This window comes from Eublepharis macularius, chromosome 1 (assembly GCF_028583425.1).
Source record: "Eublepharis macularius isolate TG4126 chromosome 1, MPM_Emac_v1.0, whole genome shotgun sequence".
NCBI lineage: Eukaryota > Metazoa > Chordata > Lepidosauria > Squamata > Eublepharidae > Eublepharis > Eublepharis macularius.
The window spans coordinates 184,105,143-184,130,747 of record NC_072790.1 but is presented as its reverse complement, the minus strand read 5'-3'; the positions used below and the strand labels follow the sequence as shown (position 1 = coordinate 184,130,747).

Here is a 25,605-nt window from a genome sequence, read left to right as displayed (position 1 = left end):
GCCCTGCCTGCAGCAGGCACTTGCAACCCCTTTCTCAGAACTTCTTGGATATGAAAAGAAATATTGATGGTGTCAATTGTCATGCCAATAAATCCAAACAATACTGCTTCATACATTAATAGTAGATAAATTGTTCTAAAGCCATTGCAGAATCTAATCCAGTTTGGTGTAGTGGTTAAGAGCGCGGGACTGTAATCTGGAGAACAGGGTTTGATTCCCCACTCCTCCGCTTGAAGCCAGCTGGGTTTGATTCCCCACTCCTCCCCTTAAAGCCAGATGGGTGACCTTGGGCTAGTCACGGCTCTCTGGAGCTCTCTCAGCCTCACCTACCTCACAGGGTGTTTTGTTGTGGGGATAATAGTAACATACTTTGTAAACTGCTCTGAGTGGGTGTTGTCATCCTGAAGGGCGGTATAGAAATTGAATAATGTTGTTGTTGTTAATCAAAGTTTTACATATGTATTTTATATAACATTTTTTGGCAGTTGACTCTGCTAAATGGCTAGTATTGATTGTTGGATGGGAGCCTGGTGTTTGCTGCTGCTGAAATTATTAGATGAGAAATTATAGTTAACTAGAAACAGAGCCCATTGTGCAAATAAATACAACGGGCTCTAGAAAGCTGGGGCTGGGGAGGGCTGGGGGGAGTGGTTAGGAAGAGCTGGCAGGTGGGGGGCAAGGGGGGTCTGGGGAGAGGTGAGAAGCAGGAGGGGGTGGGGAGGATTGGCAGGTAAAGGAGCAAGGGGGGGGTCTTGGGAGGGCTGAAAAGCAGAAGGGGTCTGGGGAGGAATGGCAAGTAGGGAGGCAATGAGGGCTGAGAGGCAGGAGGGGTCTGGGGAGGAATGGCAGGTAGGGAGGCAATGGGGGGGAGGATAGAGAAGCAGAAGGGGTCTGGGGAGGAATGGCAGGGAGGGAGGCAATGGGGGTCTTGGGAGGGTGAAGCAGGAGGGGTCTGAGGAGGAATGGCAGGTAGGGAGGGAATGGGGGTCTTGGGAGGGTGGAGAAGCAGGAGGGGTCTGGGGAGGAATGGCAAGTAGAGAGGCAATGGGGGGAAGGGTAAAGAAGCAGGAGGGGGTGGGGAGAAATGGCAGGTAGGGAGGGAATGGGGGGTGGGGAGGGAGGCAGGCGGGATGTGAAGCCAGGGAGGGCAGGCAGGCGGAGAGCGGTGTGCTGAGGCTCCTGCTGGCCTCGTAGGGCGACGGCGCTTTGCTTGCGCCTCATCACCCCGGGTCTGAGGCAAGCGGAGCACCAGAGCTACTGGGGCCTTGTAGGGCGTCCCCTCGCCCTGGGTCTGCAGTGAGCGACGTGTTGTGGCTCCTGCGGGCCTCGTAGGGTGGCGGCACCCCCTTGCCCCGGGTCCATTCAGAGCGCCATGCCGTGGCTCCAGGGGCCTTGTAGGGTGGCAGCGCTCCGCTCACATCCCCTTGCCCTGGGTCTGCGGAGAGCGGCGCACCTGGGTCCAGCGGGGCTGATGTGGCAGCAAGCCCTTCACCCTTGCCCCATCGCCCTGTCACTGCTGAAAGCGGCGCTGCTCGGCTCCGGCGGGGGCCAGAGGGCAGCGGGCGCTTCTCCCCCACCGCAGCTCCCCCGGGGCAGCTGGCCACTGGGCTACAAGGCCGGCAGCAGCAGGCTGGGCCTCCTCGGCCAGCCCTCAGCGCCCTTGAAAGCGGCCTTCCACGGAGCCTTTTTATGCTGGTGCACTCGGGCATGCGCACCAGCATAAATGTGCATCGTCAAGAAGACGCTAAGGGAATTATATAGTAGGATTATTAACCTATGTTTTTGCATCATTTTCAAGCCTCCTAAATGCATGTGTCTTGGAGAAAATTATTTTGAATCCTTTTGGCAATTTTGGGAGTTTATAAACTTTTGAAAATGTTTAGAATGGAAAATGATGTTGTGCTATAGGGTTGGCTTGTTGGATATGACAGAATAGATTCCATCTTGCATTTGCTTTACTTTAGGTTGTTTAGTTAAGTTAAAATGGCCACCCACCCTGGGAAGTTGGGCAAAACTCCAGAGTAGGCCTACAAATCCCAGATGCCTCTATGGCCAAAAAGTGCGGGAAAGCCAGCGGGTGGAGTCAGAAGATACAAATACTCCAGCCAGCCTGGGAGGGGGGAGTCATCCTGCAGCCCTCAGAGAGGCCAGGAGGCTCTTGCTGCAGACGCCCACAGGCAGAGAGAGGCGTTGGGGATCAGGGAAGGCAGTAGTGGGAAGGGATCCTCGAAGGGATCCAGAACTACCTGTAGAAGGCAGGAGGCCAGGCTGCAGGTTGGTAACTGAACCTCATCCCAAGGCCTTAGATGCACTTTCTTCAAGAGATAAGTTTAGGATAAAATCCTTTCTTCCTATATTAGATGCACTTGAAGCCAATTTAAAGAGAAGAAGTACTGCGTACTGTGAATGGAAAACAATTGTTTTCCATTCTTGCTAATCTGACAGCATCTAAGCAAGAAATTCAGCAAGGTGTTGAACTGTTGATGGAAGCATACCCAGAAGATATTGACCTGAAACTTATTGATGAACTTTTGCACTTTCACCTGTACATGAGACAAAGCCATAGGTTTACAGAAGAGCACTCTCTGTCTCATACAGACCTTTATCAAATTTTATACAAGGAAAAAAATCAGATGGCCCCTCCTAATGTGGAAGCAATCTTGCGGCTATTTCTTAGCTTTATGGTCACTAACTGCTCGGGAGAGAGGAATTTTTCAAGACTCAAAAGAATTAAAAATGAATTAAGCCCACGATGCCTCAAGAGAGGTTGTCCGCACTGAGCATTCTGTACATTGAAAGTGACAAACTTAGACAAACAAATTTTGATGAAGTTTTGGATGATTTTGCTATGAGGAAGGCTAGAAAAAAAATTTGATGGTTGTAGTTTACTTCTTAATATGTATTTTAAAACTGACAGTTTAATGACAACATAAAGTTGATTCTAAAAGTGCCACACTGTCAGATAATCATGATCATATTATTTACACTTCCCAGGCAATATAATTTGAATAACATTACAACTTCATTTTTCTAAAAATTAATGCTTATTCCACAAAAGGTTTACAAAGTTCAGTTATTGCAAAAGTTTTTCAGTGTTAATTTTAATATTTATGCATTTTTTTTACAATCACTATGGTATTTAACAATAACATCTTATGTCCTTTAGAGGAGAAATTGTGAATTGCAGATTTTTAAATACCCGTCATCATCCTTGGCTTCACTCAATTTTGTTTATAACACTCTTCCATTTTCTTCTAGTCGTGAGGGTGGGGGATTGGGAGGGGCCTCACAAGTGGAGTAGCCTAGGGCCTCTCTTCATCTAAATCCGGCTCTGCAGTAGCACCTTGCTCTTCTACTACAGACCAACATGGCTACTCATCTGAAACTTTCTTCATCTACCAACTGGAGTTTCAGAGATGTCTTTCAGGATAAGCCCAAATAGAGTATATTACAGTAGTCTGGCCTCAAAGTTTATCACAGCATGGGTCCATATGGCTAGGTCAGTTGACTCAAGCCAAGTGGAGCTGGCAGAATGCAGGGGGTGGGGTGGGTGGGCGGGGTTGCAGTTGCATCAGTTTGCTTTTCTAGCAATAAAGGAGCCGGATCTAGAACTAGGCTCGTAACCAAATCAGTGAGATACAGTTGGACCCCCATCAAAATTGGGGATCCCTGCATCCTTCAGGGCCTCAGCCTCCCAATCAACATTACCTCTGTCTTGTCAGGATTCCCATACAGCAAACTTCTGTCCTACCCATAAGAAATGTTTGGAGGCAGAGATAGGGATTAAGGGATGTGTTTTGGATTGGTTTCAAACATTTCAATAGGGCTGCATAGTTCACTATATCAAAGGCTGCTGGTTAAGCCTGGAAAAAGCAGCAGAGCGTAGCTTTTGTCTACATTTAGACGAAGATACCCTGATGTCTGAAGTGAGCTGTGACTCACAAAAGCTCATACCTTACCACAAATTTTGTTAGTCTTATAGATGCTACTGTACTCTTGCTCTTTTCTACTGCTACAGACAGACTAACACAGCTACCCCATCTTGATCTATTTCCCCTTAGTGATATTTTTTTTAAGTAATGGATGGATGATTGCCTGTTTTAGGGCACAAGGAAGGAGGCCCTAGGTCACTGACTGAATTATAATGTACACTAGCAACAAAGCCCATTGTAGCAAAAACTACAACGGGCTCTAGAAAGGGCAGGGGGGCTGGGCTGGCCATTGCCCCCTTCCCAGCAACCCGATCTGGGGTGGGAGAAGGAGGGAAGGGCGGTAGGGCTGGGCATTGCCGCCTCCCCAGAGCCCCAGTCTGGGTTGGGGGAAGGAGGGCAGCCCAGCCCAGCTGGCCATTGCTCTCTTCCCAGAGCCCCTATCTGGGGGGGGAGGGCAAAGTGGCCCGGCTGGGCATTGCCCACTCCTCAGCACCCTGATCTGGGGTGGGGGAAGGAGGGCAGGATGGCCTGGCTGGGCATTGCCCCCTTCCCAGAGCCCCTATCTGGGGTAGAGTGAGGAGGGCAGGGCCACGGGGCTGGGAACTGCCCCCTCCCCAATGCCCTGAGCTGGGGTGGGAAGGCAGGGTGGCCTCGCTGGCCATTGCCTTCTCCCCAAAGTCCCTATCTGGAGATGGGGAGGAGGGCAAAGCGGCCCAGCAGGGCATTGCCCCCTGCTCAGAACCCCTATCTGGGGTGTGGGAAGGACAGGGTAGCCCAGATGGGCATTGCCCCCTCCTTAGCACCCTGATCTGGGGTGAGAAAGGAGGAGGGGGGGCTGACGGCATTACCCGTTCCCCAGTGCTGCAATGAGAGGGACAGTGCCAGGCGCCCTGATGGGCTCCTGCGCCTGGCAGTGACTGCCGTGGGTGGGGAGCACGTGAGGGGGACAGGTCCAGCTCCTCCATACAGCAGCCACCCAGATCGGGGCTGCTACAGGAGGACAGCGCACAGTGGGGGCAGCTCCACCTTGTCCACCCAGCAGCCACCCGGATCAGGGCCACTGTGGGTGAGGATCGCTCAAGGGGGGCAGCTCCAGCTCCTCCGCCTGACAGCCACCCAGATTGGGGCCGCTGCAGGTGGTGAGCACATGAGGGGTGCGGCTCCAGCTCCTCTGCCCAGTAGCCACCCGGATTGGGGTTGCTGCGGGTGAGGAGCATGCGAGGGGAGCAGATCCAGCTCCTGCACCCAGCAGCGACTCGTTCCAGCCCCACTGGCCCATGGAGCGACTCCCCTCTTCTCCCGCTAGCGACTCCCCTCTTCTCCTGCGCTGTGGAATCCCAGTGAGTCGTCAGAATCTATTTACATAATTATGTAGTAGGATTAGGGACTCATAGATTGATCTTTACATGCTTTAAGTATCCAGGATGGGCAAGAGTCTAACACACAATTGGTAGTCTTTACAGATTTTAGGCTCCTGGAAGCATTTGTTTCAATAACCAGCTTAAAGTGATCCATAAAGGGAATTAATGTTGTGCTAGGGGTTTCTATATTGGATTCTTTATACTGGGGTTTTCACTTCATATTTTGTTATTTTCCACAATTTTATTTTTTGTTGATATTGTTCCAACCTCCTTGGTTACACCCTTGGATTCAATGATCTACAGACACAAACATCAGGGATCTTGTATGCATTCCTATGTGCATTCCCCCTCCCCATTCAACCTCCCAACCTGAAAGGCTATTAGTCTACATGGGTACCCTGATGCTAGGAATAAACTTTCTTTTTAAAGTAGTGATAATTTGCACAGGATTCAATACCAATTATAGGTACACAACATGAACCATAGGTTTATGCTATAAGTTGCACAACATGCAACTCTGATTTTCACATTTAAAATCATAAATGAAGAATTTCACTCTGTGCAACTTTCAGAATTCAACATCACTTTCAGAATTGTGCTCTGAATCAAACACGCTTCAGTTCATTCAGGTACATACGCAATAATCTGGTGCTACTGAGCTAACAAAGCTGCCTGGATATTTCCTTTACAGGCAGTCCTTCTGTCACCAACATAGTGGAGATCCTTGTTTTGTTTTGGACATAGTCCAATGAGGCACTGGAGTCTGGTGAACAGTCACCCTGTTTCAACGTGGTGCTGCTATCATCCAGTTCTTTTTTTTACTGCAGCCCCTATCCCATGTGGAGACAGTTGCAGCAGTCAAGCATTGGATCTGTTCAGCTCACCATCATCCACCCCAAACAGCTGCCAGACAGCTTTGGGGCTGCATGGCAGATTTTCCTCAGGTTCATGGATGGTTGAGACAGGGAATTAAATATCACAGGGGGAGTCTAAAACTCACACAAGATTAGGCAGGATTAGTATGTGAAATAACCTCAACAACACAGACTTAAGCAAGTGCTAAAAATGTTTTTTTAAAAAAATATTTTATTGGTCCTCATGGACTCTTATGCTCTGTTTATTTGAATGATTGGCTGCCAAACAATAAGCAGCAATGAGTGGTCTTTGGAGGGAGAGGGGGACTGGTGCTCCCCTTGGCAAATGCATGGAATACTGCCAGTTGCATCATACTGCTTGAATATGAAAAAAGCAACACAAGAAACAGCTAAACTGTTCAATTCCTCCTTGTGACCAATGAACCAGCAGCCATTTGAACATCCCTCAGCCTTTTCAGGGATTGAGAGGGGCCCCACCCCCCTCTTCCACCAGCAGAAATGTAGGTACGATCCCAAGTCAATATACAAAAATCAGTAGAAGGTACAAAACTTAGTTTAACCTACCAAGATGTTGATCCAGCTAAGCCTTTGAGGTAGTTTACATACAACTGTTACCACAGTTGCCCAAAATAGACATAGAAGATAACTGTTGTATTTAATAGTCTCACAGTAAATAAAAAATCCATGCCAACTATAGAAAGGTTTTTTTTAAAACATAATAAAATTTACATTGAGAAGACCATGAGCAGAGGACACCAGCTATGATGAACACTATAAAGGGTACATTGAAACATGGGATAAGTAAACTTTCTGAAACGACAAAGGCTAGAAATAGGTTATAGCATTTGTAACATATTTTCAAGTGTATATGGAAAGGAATTGAATTGCTTGTTAACTAAGAATACAGTGATCATTAATCTTTAAAACAAGAGCTTATACTCATCAGACTCATAAAAAGGCAGAAGCCCTATTATGAAGCACACTCCTAAGGTTCCCCCACCCAAATTTCTTCAGGCTGACTGAAACCACTTTCATCAAGCAGGAGCTGGACATATAGACTTGCACTTGGCAGTGAAGAAGGAGAACTAAAGATCACTGAAGTGCTCACATAGCTATTTCAATTCAGGGTTTGCCTTGCTTATGTAGAGACTTGTGCTCAATGGGTAGAATCCAATGGAGTCCTAAGCAGAAGAAACACAGCACTTCACTATGTTCCTCTCCTGCCAGCAGTCCCTTCCAGCCCTGGGAAAGTTGATTCCTTGGGGTGGTGTGATTCATGTAGATCACAGGGACTGCAGTAAAGAGGGGAAGTGGTAAAAATTTCCTTCCTTCTCCTAGCTTTGTTAGAGCTGCACTTGTGGTAGAGGGAGGATGGGGTGATTTCACCCACTTCTAACTGCAGCCCCACGACTCATGAGGTTGTTAATCCACATAGTTCCCATAACCCCAGAAATCATCATTCCAGGCTGATGTGAATTAGGGAGGGAATGGTAAAAATGCCCACCTGCCATCTGCCAACGGATCAGATCACTGGTTCCAACCCATTGTGTTGGAAGAACCTAGCACTTTCTTTGAAGAAGAGTAATTGGCATAGCTAAATTAACCAACTATCCAATTAAGAGCCAGTTATAGTCCACAGTTCCAGGGTCCTGGATTTCTTAACTGTCTTTTCTTTCAATATTTGGTGTGAGAGTGTGTTTAAAAACCATTCCACATCTTGGTGATCTTCAGGCCATCTCAGGTAATAACCTCTTTGCATAAAGACTCTAATTGGCTGGTATTTTAGTAGCTGATACTGAGAAAGCGATCCAGCTACCACCATAATGAGGACATCCTTCAGATCAGAAAAATATCTACTCTGAGCAAAATTAAAAGCTTCTACACACCAGCCATCTTTGAGAAACTGCTTTGTCACAACACAAATGGTCTTTTTACTATTCCAAATGGCATCACGAATGTTGTCTATATGATCTTCCCCTGGTAGGAAATCTCTGTCTTCAAAACAGAGAGTAAATCTGTTTTTGTCAGAGTACTGGTTATCAAGGTGCTTTATCAAAGATTTCTGGACCCACTCAAAGTCTGTGCTGCTATAGCATAGGTAGGCGTCATATCTATGCATCTTTCCATCCAGCTGTGGCTGGGGATCATTCAAGACTGCTCTTGTTATAGTCTTATACCACACAAAAAAAGTCCCTCTAAAGCGAGTATACACCACCACCACCACCATGAACACTGTCACAGTAACACAGGTAAAGATAAAGAGTGTGAACTGTAGAGCTTCTAACATATTCTCTTCATCACAGTTACCTACAGAGAGTTCATAAAGGGACACACCAGCTAGAAAAGGGGGTCCAAAACAAAACATTTCATTTTGTGATCCAGCTATAGAGACATTGGTTTGGTTTAGCCACACAATCAGACTACTTAAAGGGCAGTCACAGTAATATCTGTTAAAGGTGAGGTCCAAATAGTCAAGAGTGGCAAAGAGCTCAGGATCTGGATAAAGCAGCTGGTTTGATGATAACTCAAGTTTCCTCAAGGTTTTAGGGAAGGCACCATGAGAGATGTAAGTCAACATGTTAGAAGCCAAGTTAAGCCTCTTCAGTGATACCAGTCCACTAAAGATGCCCTCTGGAAGAAAACTCAGATAGTTATGATTGAGATGGAGGACTTCAAGCTTGGAAAGTGCCTTGAATACATCCAAACAGGACTTGCTTTCCCATACAAGCCTTAACATATTGTTGCCCAGATCCAAGTAGATTAATTGATTGTTTTCAGGTATATTATTATATTTGTAGCAATAAGATAAACGATTATATCTTAAAATTGCATACTGCAGAAACAGAAATTGGAGAATTACATAGAGGTAACCCAGATCTTCCAACCTGTTTTCTCCCAGGTCAAGGAAGGTAGCATTTATAGCCTTTATTTTAGACCCCAGCCGGTTGCTACTTAGTAGAACAAACAAGAGGTTTGGAGGAAGTAAATCTATTGCTTTTAGGGCATTATCACGGAGGTCCAGTGTCTGAAGTTTTAGCAAGTATTTGAATGGAGCCCGATCAATTGTCCCAATATGATTGTGTTTCAAATCTATATCAATTACATTATCAAGTCCTTTGAAAGTGTAATCCAAGAGTTCTCCTAGTAGATTATGGGACAGATTTAGATGTTTCAGGCTCCTGAGCCCAAAAAATGCTGCGTCCTGAATCTGATTTATTTTATTGTTGTTAAGATCAAGCAACTCGAGAGTGTGAAGATACTGAAATACATATGAATTAAGAGAAAAAATATAGCCATTTGAAATATCGAGTAAGCGAAGGCCACTTGTGGCAAGACTAATAAATGTACTACTGTCAGGATCCTTGGAGTTTCTAAAGCCAAATGAAGCTCCCATGGTGTGAGAAGACAGCTTCAAAAATGGAATTGGTACTCCCTGAATAGCCTTAAAGAACTGCTGTGCTATAGCTATATTCCAACCATTATTACCAATGTCCAATGTTTCAATGTTAATATTCTTGAAAGGATTCCCACAACTTGTCCAGTCCACTAAATTTCTGCTATACAAGTGATTAGAATTAAGTTTTAACAGTTTGAAATCCTTTCCTTGAAAGCTATCAAGATCTCCTTCACATATGGTTTCAATACGGTTTAACTTCAAGTTCAGAATCTTCAAGTATGTCATGTTGTAAAATAAAGGGTGAGGATGAAGCCGAGTGATCTTATTAAAATCAAGATCCAGATATTCCAAAGAGACCAGATCTCGAAAGTAATCTCCTTCCAGAATAGACTCTGTAAGTTCATTATAATACAGTTTAAGTGTATGCAAGTTCAGTAGGCCCACAAATGCATCTGGATCCAGATGAACAACTTTATTGCCACCTAAGTCCAGTAGCTGAAGTTTTGGCAAGTTTCTAAAAGCCTCTTTTCCTATGGTTACCGGAGAAACCAACTGTGTTCCCAGTAACAAGTTCTGCAATTCCTCCAGTAATGGGAAGGACTTGGCATTTACTTTCTGGATGGAATTGAAGTTTAGAGAAAGTGTAACAATGTCTTCAGGCACAGGAGGAACTTGAGTGAAGTTGCACATGTCATAGTATGCAATACTTCCTTCTACTGAACACCAGGGAACTGCAAGTATCTCTCTGCATACAAGCAACATTCCAGTGAGAAATGTCAGGTGATGTAGCATTGTGCCTTTACCCTGGAGAAAGGAAAAAAATGATTAAAATGGCTCTTCAACTTTACACACTGTTATGGGGAGACTTGGGTTAAATACAGGCATTTGGTTTGCTGAAACAGACCAAGGTTTTGCTAGAGCCTATCTTGTTGTCAACAACTACTTACATATCTCTGACAACTAACAAGCAAAATATATGGGCTATGACTGTCTTTTGCTTGTCTGCAGGGTCAAAGGTGTACCGAGTCAAAGGTGTAATCAAAGGTGTACTGCCCTAACATAGAGGTTTAATTCAGCCATTATATCTAATAGCAACTATGAATTATTCCCACTCAGTCACAAAACTCTGAGTGCCCCAATCACTACCTCTCAATGTAACCTATTACACAAGTTTATAGTAAAGATCCCATATACACGGTCCCATGTTACTTGGAGAAATTGCATAATTCAAATGAAAAATAAATAGAGACCAAAATCCAGATTAGTAATGATGATCTGCGTATATATATGGCCAAAAGCCATCTGCGTATTTCTAGATGACCAAGAGCAGTACTATAAAATGCTGTATTAGCCCTATGACAATTGAACATTATCAACCCTCTCCAGCATATTCAAATAAAATAAAAAGGCAATACAAGTGCACTAGTTCGTTTAGTGCCTGTGTTTAGCTCCAGCTAAGAAAGAACAGAGAGGGAGGGGATGAAGCTAGAACAAGGCTCTCACAGCCCCTTCTTACATACTTAGGGTAATGCCAATCACCACTTTGGGGTCAGGAAGGAATTTTCCTCCAGGCTTTATTGGCCAGGGATCCTTGTGGGTTTTTGCCTTCCTCTGAGCACAAAGCAGGAATCACTGGAGAAAGTGAGGGTGGGGAGGTAGCTGTGAATTTCCTGCATTGTGAAGGGGATTGCACTAGATGACCTTCCAACTCTTATGTTTCTAACATTCATGGGGCTGGGATGTGAATGGAAATAACCCACTTGCAGGCAAAGCCAGAACCCTAACCCAGAAGGAACTAATATGCACCTGAGCTGGTTATTTTCCTTCAATAAAATCTGTATGCCTCTTGCCCCTGTAATTTTAGTTGTACCAGGTGCTCATGATGCCCCCCCTTCTTAGAACACCAATCAGCCCTGCCAGTGATGCTCCAAGGAAGAGACTAATTTTTCATAAAAGGGCACTGATTCCCTTTCACACAATGACACATATGTACATCAGTGCTGGTGCACATACAAATACTTAAGTTCTAAAAGTAATTTTAAAATTTTTACTACCTTGTTAGGATAATAATAACATAAACCGCTCTGAGCGGGTGTTAAGTTTTCTTGAAGGGCAGTATATAAACTGAATGTTAAAAACAACAACATTGACACTGTTAGCTGAGTCATTAATTCCTGAGAATCTAGTGAAATTCCTTCCAAACAATTGTTTGTCCCTGTTTTCCTAGGCTTTGTCCTCCTGCTGCCATGTTGGTTTGTAACCATGTCAATACCTCAGGAAGAAAAAAAAAGAGAGATGAGTGTAGAAGTACCTGCAATGAAACAATCTTCTATGGCCACACATTAAGCTTTAAGCAGAAGTTAATAAAGAAGTTTTTAAGGAACATCCCTGGCCTGGAGAAACCTGAGAAATGACAATAATGGCTTTATGTGAGCAGTCCTCTACACAGAGCGTTGCCACCTTCAAATATGCAACTTAAAAGGGCAACTCTTCAGTACAAAACATTTTCTGAAGATATATCTTCAATACTTTCCACATTTTATGAACCTGGAGTGGGAGTTGTTCTTCCATGAGTGCATCCAAGGGTGCAAGTATAGTATTTAAAGGCTTTGCCAATGGGAACTGCCTTTCCCTCTGAAACAGAATTCAGTAACAGGATGAATGCAAGCAGAAATGGTTCCATACCAGGTTTATAAATATGGAAAGAGCATGCTGTATTCTATATTGAACAGAATGGGTTGCCAGTGCCAAAGCTATCACTTCTTTTTAACAAAATTTATTACAATTACAGCTGAAATCATTGGCTGGAAACCAAAAGAACTTTTGTGCCCTTCAGCATAATTATCTTTAAATCTAAATACGAACTGCTGTAGATCCTAATCCCTGCAAGCCACTCTATAAATCCATTTCATTTCATACAGAAAAAAAAGAAACCTGGAACTTAGGACAGTAATTAACAAACCAGCCAATTTCATGAATTACTGATATCAAATAACTAACTTATAGTGTGCATAAAGGCTGCCAACAGATTTCTGCTGAACAATTTATTTATTTTTCTTAATTACTAGAAACTTTAATAACTTTTAAAGCAGTACTGATTTCAGTAGCAATGAGATTTCTATAGACTAGGGGGTGAAGTTGAAGACTGGACTAAACAAATCACATTTCATTTTCCCACAAATATCAGAAGATCTCCCAGGGAAGTCCTGTCTGTTGCACTAAACTTTAGAGCACACAGAAACTCCTGTTCCCAGCATGGCATGAAAGATCTCCCCACTCCAGTTTTGTGGCACCAACACTTGGGGAGACTGGGCCCAAGCCTGCCTAAACACCAGGGCTCATTTGGAGGGGGAACACAATGGAATGCCGTTCCGGTAGTTCCCCCAACAGTCAGGTGTCCCCGCCCACTTGATTTTGAAAAATGTTGGGCCATTTAGGCCTCGATTGAGGCCAAAACGGCCCGGATTGTGGACGAAACGGCCTGGATCGGGTCGATACCAGGTGGGGGAACACTCCCCTGCCTGGCACCAAACCGATCCCAGCCGTTTAGACCCTGATCCGGGCCAAAATGGGCCCAAAATGGCAAATTTTGGCCATTTGGGGCCAATTTTGGCCTGGCTCGCAGCCAAAACGGCATAGATAGGGACCAAAACCATCTGGATTGGGTAAGTCAACAGGTTAGAAGCCAAGTTAAGCCAAGGTGGTTGGTTTGGGCCATTTTGGGCCCATTTCAGCCCGGATCGGGGCCCAATCCCTCTGGATCAGGTTGGTGCTGGGAGGGGTAAGCCTCCCCTGCCCGACAGTGACCCGAGCCGGGCCATTTAGGCCTCGATCCTGGCCAAAACGGGCCAAGAAAGGCCATTTGGGGGCAGTTTTGGCTTGGATCGGGGCCGAAACCGTCTGGATCAGGTCGGTGCCAGGAGGGGGGAAGCCTCCTCGCCTGGCACCAACCCAGTCCAGGCTGTTTTGGACCCAACTCCAGCCCAAATGGGCCCAAAATGGCCATTTTGGCCTGTTTTGGCCAGGATTGGGGCTGAAACCGTCTGGATCGGGTTGGTGCCACCCGGTCCCAGCCGTTTAGGCCCCAGTCCGGGCCGAAATGGGCCCAAAATGGCCATTTTTGGCCTGGATCAGGCAAAACCGTTGTGATTGGGTCGGTGCCGGGTGGAGAAAGCCTCCCCTGCCTGGCACTAACCTGGTTCTGGCCATTTCAGCCCCAATCTGGGCCCCAAATTGCAGTTTTTCCACTGGGATCGGGGCCGGAATGGCTGGGATCGGGTTGGTGCCAGGTGAGGGGACCCTCCCCTGTGTGGCACTGACTTGGTCCAGGCTGTTTCAGCCCTGATCCAGGCCCAAACGGGCCCCATATGGCCATTTTTGGACATTTGAACCGCTTCGGCCCGTTTCGGCCGGGATCAGGGCCAAAACCGCCAGGATTGGGTCGGTGCCTGGCGGGGAACCTCTCCTCTGCCTGGCACCGACATGATCTGGGCTGTTTTGGGCCTGATCTAGGCCAAAACATGCCCTTTTGAGCCATTTTGGGTCACTTTCGACCTGGATTGGGGCCAAAACGGCCCTGATCAGGCCACTGCCAGGTGGGGGAACACTCCCCCCTCTGGCAGCAGCTGAATCCCAGCCATTTCGGGCTGGTCAAGGGGCGTGGCATATGCTAATGAGTCAGGCTAATGAGTCAGGCTAATGAGTTCCTGCAGCTCCTTTTCTATGAAATGACCCCTGCTAAACACTATTTTCAAATCTCCAGGGAACAGAAGCCAAGTCAACTCACAAAGAGCAACCAGCCTGCCCAAAAGAACTACCAAAGCCCAACAGAACCAGAGAATCCCAGCAGAACCCACCCAGCAACACAAGGAAGGTACATGTTCATCTACTATCACTTTTATTCCACAGACTGAGAACCAAGCCTAAAATAATCCATGACTGAGTTATGTATCAAAGCATCCTCAGCCCAAGCACCTTTCAGACAATGACCCTAACAAAAGGACAGGTCCATTTACACTATTGCTACAACGATAAATAGTAGTAGGCATGCATAGAATCTCACAACAATTCCCCTTTTCTCAATCATGGCCAGTGTTAAAATGACCTTTGTATAGGCCAGTGATGGTGAACCTTTTTGAGCCCGAGTGCCCAAACTGCAACGCAAAACCAACTTATTTATTTCAAAGTGCCAGCACTGCAATTAAACCTGAATACTAAGGTTTTAGTTAAGAAAAAACAACTCATACAGTTGTCCCAACTAATTAACATCTCTCTCTCACACACACACACTCACTCAGGAGCCACGACTGAAAGTAAAGCACGTTAAATCAAAGCAGTTTGCCCTTCTTTAGACCAGCAGCTTGCAAGCACTCACTCTCTCTCACTCACTCAAGAGCCACGACTGAAAGTAAAGCAAGTTAAATCAAAGCAGTTTGCCCTTCTTTAGACCAGCAGCTTGCAAGCACTCCCTCTCTCTCTCCCTCTCACTCACTCAAGAGGCACGACTGAAAGTAAAGCAAGTTAAATCAAAGCAGTTTGCCCTTCTTTAGACCAGCAGCTCTGCTTGCAAGCACTCTCTCTCTCTCTCTCTCTCTCTCTCTCTCTCACTCACTCAAGAGCCACAACTGAAAGTAAAGCAAGTTAAATCAAAGCAGTTTGCCCTTCTTTAGACCAGCAGCTTACAAGCACTCTCCCTCTCCCCCTCTCTCTCTCACTCACTCAAGAGCCACGGCTGAAAGTAAAGCAAGTAAAATCAAAGCAGTTTGCCCTTCTTTAGACCAGCAGCTTGCAAGCACTCTCTCCCCCTCTCTCTCTCACTCACTCACTCAAGAGCCACGACTGGAAGTAAAGCAAGTTAAATCAAAGCAGCTTACTCTTCTTTAGAAAGCCAGCCCGAGCAGCCCGGCTGCTGCCTCCAGTTCCTGCTGCTAAAGAGACAGGCAGCAGGGAGGCAGCGTTGAGGAAAAGGAATCACGTGGGCAGGGCCAAAACCCATGTGATCTCTACTCAGAACGCCGTTCCAGGCGTTCCCCCTCCAAATGAGCCCTGGAACTAGTGTTCCGGCGACTTGGCTCGCGTGCCCACAGAGAGGGCTCTGCGTGCCAGCTGTGGCATGCGAGCCATAGGTTCGCCATCGCTCGTATAGGCAGATGTAGAAAAATGGATGCACATGATCTTCAACATTTCTTCCAACACAAACCGGATTGTTTTTAGTGAGGCTGGCAAGCAGATGTGTGATGCAGTTCTCTTTATTTTAAAAAGCTGTTGGATTTAGCCAAGACTTCTCTTAAATCAAATACAGAAATTCCCTACACATTCCAAAGGGCAAAAAAATGTATTGATGATTAATATAGCAATCTTTTAGGCTGTTCCTGGCATAGATGAATTCTCTTATAAAGGGATGCCCACAAAATGAAGCTCCACCTGCCATGCCATTCCCACAGATCCTGGGAAGGGATCTGATTTTCAAATTCGTTGAAAACATTGACCTTGAACAAAATTTTACCTCATCCCCCAAATCCAGATTAAAATTTGCATAAATCATTAAAATAATAGAAGGAGAGAAACAAGCCTGTGTTTTATGAAACTGAAATCACCAATAACTCCTTGGGCCAGTCACTATCATTCTACCAAACTCACCTTACATGAAGGTTGTGAGAATAAACTAGAGGAAGACAGAACTACACATACTGCCTTGAGCTTCCTGGAAGAAGGGAAGAATACAGATTAGATAATTTTAACTATCCATCCTGAGCCAATTCATCAGCAATACACTTAACAGGTATAGTGTAACTATAATTATAAATTAGAAGGCTATAGTTGGTCACCCTGATCTAGTGGTTGGAACAAGTTTCTGCTTGGGGGGAGGGGAAGCAACAGGATATTCTTCAGAGAGGGGAGCACTTCCAGCCTGTATACCTGTCCTAGCATGGCTGACTGCCAATGGCGCAGCTCAAGGTTCAACTCACAGCCACAGGCCAGCATTCTGAGTGGAGCCTCTCACTGTAGCAATCACCATAAAGGAAAGGGGGATTTCTTATCATCAGATCTTAGCCGTTTCCACACGGCTTACCTTCTTCCAGAAAACAGCGTCTTCACGCGTGAAATCACGCGAGAAGATGCTGTTATCGCAGAAGACAGCGTCTTTTCGCGCGATAACAGCGTCTTCTCGCGTGATTTTGCATGTGAAGATGCTGTTTTCCAGAAGAAGGTCAGCCCTGTGGAAGCAGCCCTTATTGCCCCATGAACTCACCCAAATAAATCCAGTTTAACTTAACATGCTCTTTTTAATTGTCTAAATTAGCCTTTCCTCTGTACTAACCAGCGTCTAAAGTCCATCTCTTACCATATGGTAGTGCAAATATTTTTTAAAAGGTGGATTGCATAATTGTTAAAAGTGAGGAAAGAACTTTTTCTTTATAAGTAGAAATGATAAGCTAGCTAAGAATCGAATAAAAAAAGGAAACATTCTAGCCTTACAGACCCCCACCGCTGAGAACAGAAGCCACAAATGGAACCAAATTGAAAGAAACTGGGACAATGAAAGGGGAGCAAAAAGCATACCACCAGTGGAATTCAGAGGATAGTGGAAGAAAATAAATGCAGTCACTTACAAGGAAAGACTCTAGAAACATTTTCCATATAATAGAAAGTGCAAGAGAAATTATTCTAAGACACCAGCACTAATATTTTCAAAGCCAGTGTTAAAAGTTTGTACTCTGTCACAGAGGGAAAGGGTTAGAAAATATTGTGGATATTACAGTACCAATGTCAAATCTAAACCAGGCAGCTTCCTTCTGACCACCCGTCTATAAAACAAGTTCTTATGAGCCTGGGCCTAGTGAGGCCCTGTGGCTCTGGGGAAGCCTGCACTAAAAGGATTGCAGGGCCTACATTCCCTAAGTTTCCTTTGGACACTGTGATTGGGTAAGAGGGGATCTGGAGGGGGAAATTGCACCAATAGAAAAGTAGGGGGGGGTGCCTGAGAGAAGGGATAAAAGGCCTCACCACAGGTGGAGGGTGTTCACTCCTAGGGAGCAGAGCTGAGGAGAGGCTGCTGCAGATGGAGGGATTCCTCATTCAGAAAGGATGAGATAGTTTGAAGCCAGTCACCAGGAGACAGTTAAGAACAGTCTAGTTAGATGCGTTAGAGTGTTTTAATTTGTTTGTTCACCAACCTTTACTATTCTCTTTAATCTACAAAGTTTCAACACCAGTTTACTAAACCTTTTAATAAAGTTCTTTATTATTCTGTCTGGGTCCTCACGCCTCATTCGGTCACGTAATAAATAAAACCTACTGGAAAAGAGTAAACAAAGGGATCGGTTGGGTGCTCTGGGCCCTTCCGAGGAAACCTGTACCAGAGTAGTGGCAGCCTACAGAGAGCTTCCCTGGGCCCCAGCCTGCTGTGTCACAAGTGCATTTAAATAACTCCCTTTATTGTCAAGTGCACACTGCAGGAGAGGGACTGAAAAGCAAAAAGCATTGCATGTGATCTTTAGAAATCAATCTCATATGCACTAACATGAGACATCTTACACAGGGCCATTCAAGTGTACGGAGATGCAATGTTAGCTAGGAAGCATAGTTTAAAAAGGCAGAACTGGTGGAGACTGCTCCTCAGAGGGGTTGTTAATTTCATCTTTGCCTCCCCAAAGGCTCTGTCAATTTCACCCACTTTAGATGAAGCAAAGATGAAATTAACAAAAGGGGCACTCTCCACCAGTTCTGTCTTTTAAAACTACACTTCCCAGCTAACACTGCGTCTCCCTACACTTGAGCATCCCTGTGTAAGATGTCTCACGTAGAGAGACTCATAGGAACAAAGCTGGGTGAGGAGGATTTAAGATGAGAAAGTGACCTTATGTCTGATCCAGGATTAGAGCATTTTACAGTTGAGAAGATATACTTGAGCTGGCAACTCTTGCTGAAATCTCAGAGGCCAGTCAATGGTTAGGTGCAGGGGTTCTCTAAAGCCTGGCCCTCTCCATCCCTAACATCAAAAGAATAATTATGAAAAAGAAGAGATTATACAAATAATTCTGTACTGATTGTAGAACTGAGCATTTCTTAACAGAGAATTTAATTACATGGATGCAGAATTTCATTTTTAGCTCCAAGTATGCACAGCTCTGATCGAATCAAATAATGCAAAGGTCAGTGGGCCAAACTCAACACACAGAGATACATGGAACTCACAAAGTAGCTTACTTTATAAGGTGGAGGGTCACTCTTCAGGAAAAAAATGCTCTTTATATAAGGATGTTTAACAATACCAGGAAGTTTATTGTAAGTATGTCATATGGGAATACCCAAAATAAACCAAGTTGTACTTCCCCTCTATCAACTACAAGGATGTTACCTCTTTGTAATATGTTGAAAAACCAGTTAAGATATATCTCTGTTTTGCTTAAACATTAATGGAATCCAGATTTTTTCTTTATACTTTAATGGAAGCAGATGTGAAAATACTATAGATACCCTTTTCTAAATATTACCTTAAACTTTCATGTGGGTAATGAATTTAGCTTTAAGAAAGAAGATTAGGCTACTTTAATCTTAAAAACTGCAGAAATACAAGCTTAAGCAATAACAGTATAAAAGAATAGAAGGGTCTGCAGCCAATCCAATTTCAAAGCAATCATATTTTAAAAGTTGGCAATTTCTATTTTACCTCATGCTAAAAAATTGACTGCAAGATTTCAGCTGAATTCAGCATGTCTATCTTATATTCACAATTTCTGATATTGTTGAGCAGGTTCTCATTTTAAACTTTAATTCCTTCTACCATTAACACTGTAGCACAAAGCTAAGGTAACTTCCAACTATAACAACTGTAGCCCTCTTCACAACTTTCAGTGAACACATGTACAATTTGTGTACAGTGTACCCTTGATTTTTCTTTCTATGTGCGTTGAGTAATTCTCATGTTATGTTCCATACATGTACAGCGGGACATGTGACCAATACCCCACATTCACCCAGGGACAGGTCCCCAGTTTCATTTGTAAAGTGGGCTCTCTCTTACAGATGTATGCACATAGATGCAGGATATACTTGAATTCACTTTAACTTGCAAACAATGCTCTTGTGAAATAGGTGAGACAGACAGATTGTGACACACCCAAGATTCAAATAAAATGAAAGAAAAAAGAACCAACTTTCTTCCAACTTACAAACATTTTAAGAAGAAAAGCCCTGCTGAATCAGACGTAAGGTTAATCTAGTCTAGCACCCTGCTTCTTCTCATGGCCAAGCAGATTCCACCAGTAGAGATGGAAAGCGGGGGGGGGGGGGTGTTACATTTTTTCTAGGTGGAAAGGGGGGGTTACATTTTTTCTGAGGACATTCTCATTTTTTTCAGTGGGTGAATTGGGAGAGCACTAGAAAAAACTCTTATCTTGTATACATACAACATTTTCAATTTTTTAAAAAAATTTAGATAATTTTAGTAACAATAAATATGATATAATGCGTTTAGTAAAATATTAAAGATTTCCATGTTTTCAGTATTATAAAGTTTAGTTTACTACCCAGACATGCAAGTGTAGTAAGCCTCAAGGAAAATGTTTTATATTATATTGATTATTAACTAATAAGTTAACAATATTAACTAATATTGTTCTGATTAACTAACATTTAGAAAGATTAAATAAAATCCTTCTTTAGAGTAAAATATAGCTGTCAAGTCAGCTAGATACTGTTGGAACAGGTAACTTGCAGCCTGAGAAAAGAAGAAGTATACAGCACTGCGTATCTCAGAACAGACTGCTTGAAAGATAAAACTGATGATTTAAAAGAATTTGTCTGGATTTATGCTGCATTAAGAAAAGTCATGTCTGGGTCAATTGATTCTGATGATGAAGCTAAAATATTGTAAACTTGTAATCAACTATGTACCACATGCTATGTAATGTAAGCAAGCTTGACTGTTTCAGCATCTGAACTCTCTCTATTCGGGGCTCAGAGATTTTGAAGTGATATGATATCACATCTGAGCCAGCCGGCTTAATAAATTTTCCTTCTTGAGATTCTGTTTGGTTTCAAGTCCTTGGGCAAATCCCTAGTCCTGCTACACAAGTAGTTCTACCTACTATGACTCTGAGGGAGTTTCTCTTCAAATAATATCTTAATACTTCTTAATAATATCTTAAGTGCTTCAGAATGTTTTCTCTATCTTCATTTTTTTCCCTTTACCTTTCAGATGGCAATAATTAAAGATATGTGCACTATGGTGGCATAGAATGTAGTAGTTTGAAACTCTTTCTCAAGTATTGAGTACACATGCAATTTTTCTTACTGTATCTAAGTGTGTATGTGTATACATACACTTTTAAATTCCATAAATATAAATAAATAGCACAATTTTAATGGTAACTAAGCTATAAATGATGCATTTCATGTTGTTCTATCAGTAAAAGAACTTTAGGTTTTATAGTAAAGTATTGCATATATTTTGAATTTCCATTTTTTCCCAAATAAAATGGGGAGGGTTTTTTCCCCCACCATGGATTCAAAATTTCCAGAAATGTTATCTCTCTGTTCACAAGCACAGCCCAAACCAAACTATCCTTTCCCTCATCTTATGGCAGTTCCATTGAAACATCCTAGTCAATAGCTATTATTTCTCCACAAATCTGTCTAGTTTCTTGAGAAAGCTCTATAAACAAGTGGCCAAGCATTCACCTCATTTCATGGCAGTGAATTCTGTAAGTTAATTATGTGCTGTGTACAAAGAAGTACTTATTTTTGTCTGCCCCAGATCTTCTATCAGTTTCTTTCTCTGATCCCAAGTACTTTGAGCCTTAATTTGTGGAGAAGATGCTCCAAGTCCTAGATAATTTTTAATGGTCCTTTTCTGCACCTTTCTTTTCTACAATACCCCTTTTAGATGGAGGGACTAGAATTTACATAGTATCCTAAATGTAGACACAGATCTTTAAGGGTGTTATACTTTATTTTCAACCCCCTTCCTAACAATCCTTAGCACACAACATGCCTTTTTGCACCATCACTACACACTGAATTGATGTTTTCATTGATGATACAACCACAACATTTCTTTCCTGGTTAGTCACTGCCAGACCTCTCCGAATATCATAATCTATTTCATGCCGGGTCACAACTGCAGCAGACTGTAATTTGTCACAGTAAACCAGGAAGGCAGACTCGTTGAAAACTAAAACAACACACATTACAAAAGGAAACACCATGTACTCTTATATTATTTATTCTGTTCTTACTGATTAACCTACCCTGTTCATCCAAAAGGACCACCTGCAATTTTTTCAAAGATGTCAAGCAGCCATGTTAGTCCATAGAAAATTTCCAAACACAATAGCTGCGTTTTTATTAGGACTAACCAAAATATCACTAATAGGTGAGCAAGCTTTCAAAACTATTCATCAGGCTGGACATTCTACATAAAAGGGAAAGGGATGGAGACTTTTTCATCATTCCCTGAAAAGTCTATCATCCTTTTTGGTATTGAACATTATAGCCTGATGAAGAGTCCTTGGGAATTTGAAACTTTGCTTATTAATTGAGGTGATGTTTTACTTAGTCCTAATAAAAAGGTAGTACATCTGTAATTTTGTACACTATCGCAAAATTCTTCTAAACAGTTGAAGAATTGTGTGGCAGACCAGGCTAACTCACGTTCCTACTTACAATTAGATATCTTTTGCTAAACAAAATGTGAATAGAGGAACTGGTAATGCATTCTCCAACAGGTACTTATCACAACTAAACAACACAAAACCTCTCAAAATAATGCTGCAATGAGAACAACTACAGCAGGTTTTCTATTCATGGCAAGTAGAGAGAGAAAGGGAATGTTTGGCTAAAGCAATGTTATCTTCACTCATTACTGACTTCACACAGCATTATCATGCTCTCAAATTAAAGAGAATATATGATAGGTCTAAGAATAATTGATAATAAAGGAGCAGTCAAATGAGAATATACCCCCCTCTCAGAATTAGAGAAGCCTGAAGTCTACAAAGGCCAGTGATTCCTAGATGGTGGACTGGGATACCAATGTGAACTGTAACTCACAATTGCCACCTCTGGGTAGGAGCCATCATGTAGTCTCAAGAAGACAGTTTTATTATCAAAGCTTTATGGAAAAATTTGTTGTAAAGCAAGCCACAGCACTAAGGACTTAGCTAAAGTTATCAGGTACAGATATAGAGCCTTTATACACTTTGGTGATGGGTAATATAAAGGGGCAAAACCCTATGGCATCCCAGTGGAGATGGTATTTGGTGGTGGAAAGTGCCATTAAGTCACAGGGGACCCTGTAAGGTTTTGTGTAATGACTTTGGACTTCTTTGGTGGTCTTCCAAGGTCTGATGAGATCAGGCTAGTCTGGTATTTAGCAACTGCCAAACTGCAACCTAGTATGATGGAAACATGCAGCTTAAACGGATGCAACTGTTCTCTTGCAAAATGTTTCCTAAATAATACCTTATCATCTCAGAGGAGCTTCCCCCTGGCTTTACCAACACTGATTTTAGACTGATTTATAAAAAGAGAAGGGCTATGAGTCAAGTGTTGAGGAAGTCCCATCCTCGAACCAAGCAGGCTCCTAGCGGCAGATAAAAAACAGACAATGAGAGAAAGGTCTTTTGCACATTACAGACCAAGAAGATTTTCAGGATATGAGCTTTCCAGAGTCAGAGCTCCCTTCTTCAGGGGAGTCTTCAGATGGTATCTGAAGAAGATCCAGAGGAGTTAGCCATGTTAGTCTGTAGTAGCAAAATTGAAAAGAGTCCAGTAGCACCTTTAAGACTAACCAACTTTACTGTAGCATAAGCTTTTGAGAATTAGAGAACTGTGAGAAGAGAACTGTGATTCTCGAAAGCTTATGCTACAGTAAAGTTGGTTAGTCTTAAAGGCGCTACTGGACTCTTTTTGGTATCTGAAGAAGGGAGCTCTAACCTTCAAAAGGTTACACCCTGAAAATCTTATTGGTCTCTAATGTTCCACTGGACTCAAATCCTGCTGATCTACTGCAGACCAACACAGCTACCTACCTAAAATTATGTCCATACTCCATGGCACTTATTTCTGTCCATTTTCTTCATTCGTTCTTTTTTAACAACATAAACCCTACAGAGGCGCATCAGTTGGTGTTACGATGACCTGCACTGCTCTGACGCCACCTAACCGTGAGTAAATGGCAATTTCGTTTGGTCTTCCTAACTTTTCTCCCGAACAGCAGCGTGAGAAAGTTAAAGGACGAGGCCATGGCCCCAAGAGGAGCTCTATAGCATAAAGAGAATGCATGCACAACCACCGTATCGAAACTGGAACCGCAAACCCCAAAGCTGTAAGCTCACCTCGCCAACAGGCAGCACCCCACGACACACCCCAACCGACATACCTTCGGGGGGCGCCAGGGAGGAGGCGAGCACACAGCTGCGTCCTCGGTAGGGAACACGACAGGTCCCCTGCAAAGGTAGCTTGTAGCCAGGCGCCTTTCCCCCGTCCCGCGCCTCAGCCTGCCGGAGCCAGAGTTGGACCAACACACACACACACACCCCGCGCAAGGCAACGGAGGGCTTTACTACCCCGACAAACAGCTCGGCCCAAGCGCCAAGGGGCAAAAGACGGCGCCTTCCGCCTCGGCCCGCCGCGCTCCATCCACGCCTGGCCTTCCCAGCGCACGCAGTCTCGGACGCACCGCGCTCCTCAGACTGCCCCAGGCAGAAGGCCCGCCCCTCTCCCCTACCCGAGCCTTCCACCGGGCGTAAATCGCAGCTGCGGAAAGAGGCCGCGGGAGGACTGAAGCACCAAACGAAGTCCTTCCGCTCCAAAATCTTCCGACCTTCAGGGCTGCGAGCTCGCGGTGCGAGGAGTCTTCACGGCCGCACGTCGTCGAGGAATGAAGCGCAAAGTCCCCCTGAAAAGCTCCTGTGCGGGGAGCGGGACTCAGTACCCGTAGATGTGCTTCAGCGTCTCTCTTACAGGAGGCTAGTCCCCAGTTTAGTTAAACGGTAGGACCTGCCTCCACGATAGCACTACCTGGACTTCCAGCAGTAATCCTGACCGAAACGCACGGAGTGAAGCCAACTGGGAGGGCTAACCCTAGTTACAGAGGCAAAGGAGAGTTTGGGCCAAGCTACAAGTGACAAATGACACTTGAATGGCAAGTGGATCGAGTGGAGAGCAAGTGGAGGGCAAGTGAACAGGGAGGAATACACTTGCCATTCAAGTGTCATTCGTCACTTGTATTTTGGCCCTCAGTCTTTTGGCTGAGAGGTTCACAAACGGTTGCTGCTGGTAGTTCAATTGTCTATAAGATGGAGTGGCTGCTAGGTTAGCACTAACATCCTACAGCCAAGCCTCTAGGCCGGCTCAGTTACTGGGAAGCACCAAAGAATAAACGGTATTTGCTTCTGAGTTTACTATGCACAAGTGGAGAATCCTCAAGAACTTGCTGGTGTCCCATTTCCCTTCCCTGGCCTCCACAGCCCCTCCATCTTTTTCTGCTCCCTTTTCTCCTTCCCAGCCACCTTTGACTGCCCCCATCTTCACCCTTCCCTCCTGGCCTGACAGCCTCTCCCCTATGGCCCAGTTGAATGGTTCCTGCTGAGCCATGCCTGGTTGTAAAGTAGGAAACCAGCAAGGACTTCCAAGGGGGTGCTTCACTTTTCTCTTTATTCCCTTCCCCACGCTAGTTCCTCTTTCCCTCCTGGCAGCCTCTATATACCAGTTTTCTCTCCTTCACTCCTTCAAACCAACTAAACACCTTTTATCTGCCTCCCATCTTCATCTGTATTTCTTAATTTACTTCCTTTATATACTGCCTTTCTGTCTGTGAGGGCCCAAAGCAGCTTACATTATTCTCTTAGACCCCATATTGTCCTCACAACAACCCTAAGAGGTAGGTTAGGCTGAGAGTGTGTGACTGGATCAAAGTCACCCAGAGAGCTTCCACAACCGAGTGGAGATTTGAACCTGGGTTTTCTAGAGCTGACTCTGAAACTCTATCTGCTACACTACACTGGCTTTTGTGAGGGTGGAGGTGGACCCCT

General features: G+C 44.2%; 1 protein-coding gene across 2 annotated transcripts in view; it reads right to left on the bottom strand.

The window, feature by feature from the left end:
- TLR5 (toll like receptor 5) overlaps nt 1-24,221 on the bottom strand; it is a 60,981-nt gene extending 36,760 nt beyond the window's left edge. The window contains exons 1-2 of one of the 2 annotated variants that reach the window (XM_054997125.1): nt 23,952-24,221; nt 6,407-10,369 (exon numbers count right to left, since the gene is read on the bottom strand). In XM_054997125.1, the coding sequence (XP_054853100.1) occupies nt 7,784-10,357 (2,574 nt within the window). In that variant the 5' untranslated portion in view covers nt 10,358-10,369; nt 23,952-24,221 and the 3' untranslated portion in view covers nt 6,407-7,783. Of the gene's footprint in view, nt 1-6,406; nt 10,370-23,951 lie in introns of those variants that run through there. The other variant, XR_008598162.1, reaches the window with a different exon arrangement.
- Between the last annotated feature and the right edge of the window lie 1,384 nt (nt 24,222-25,605).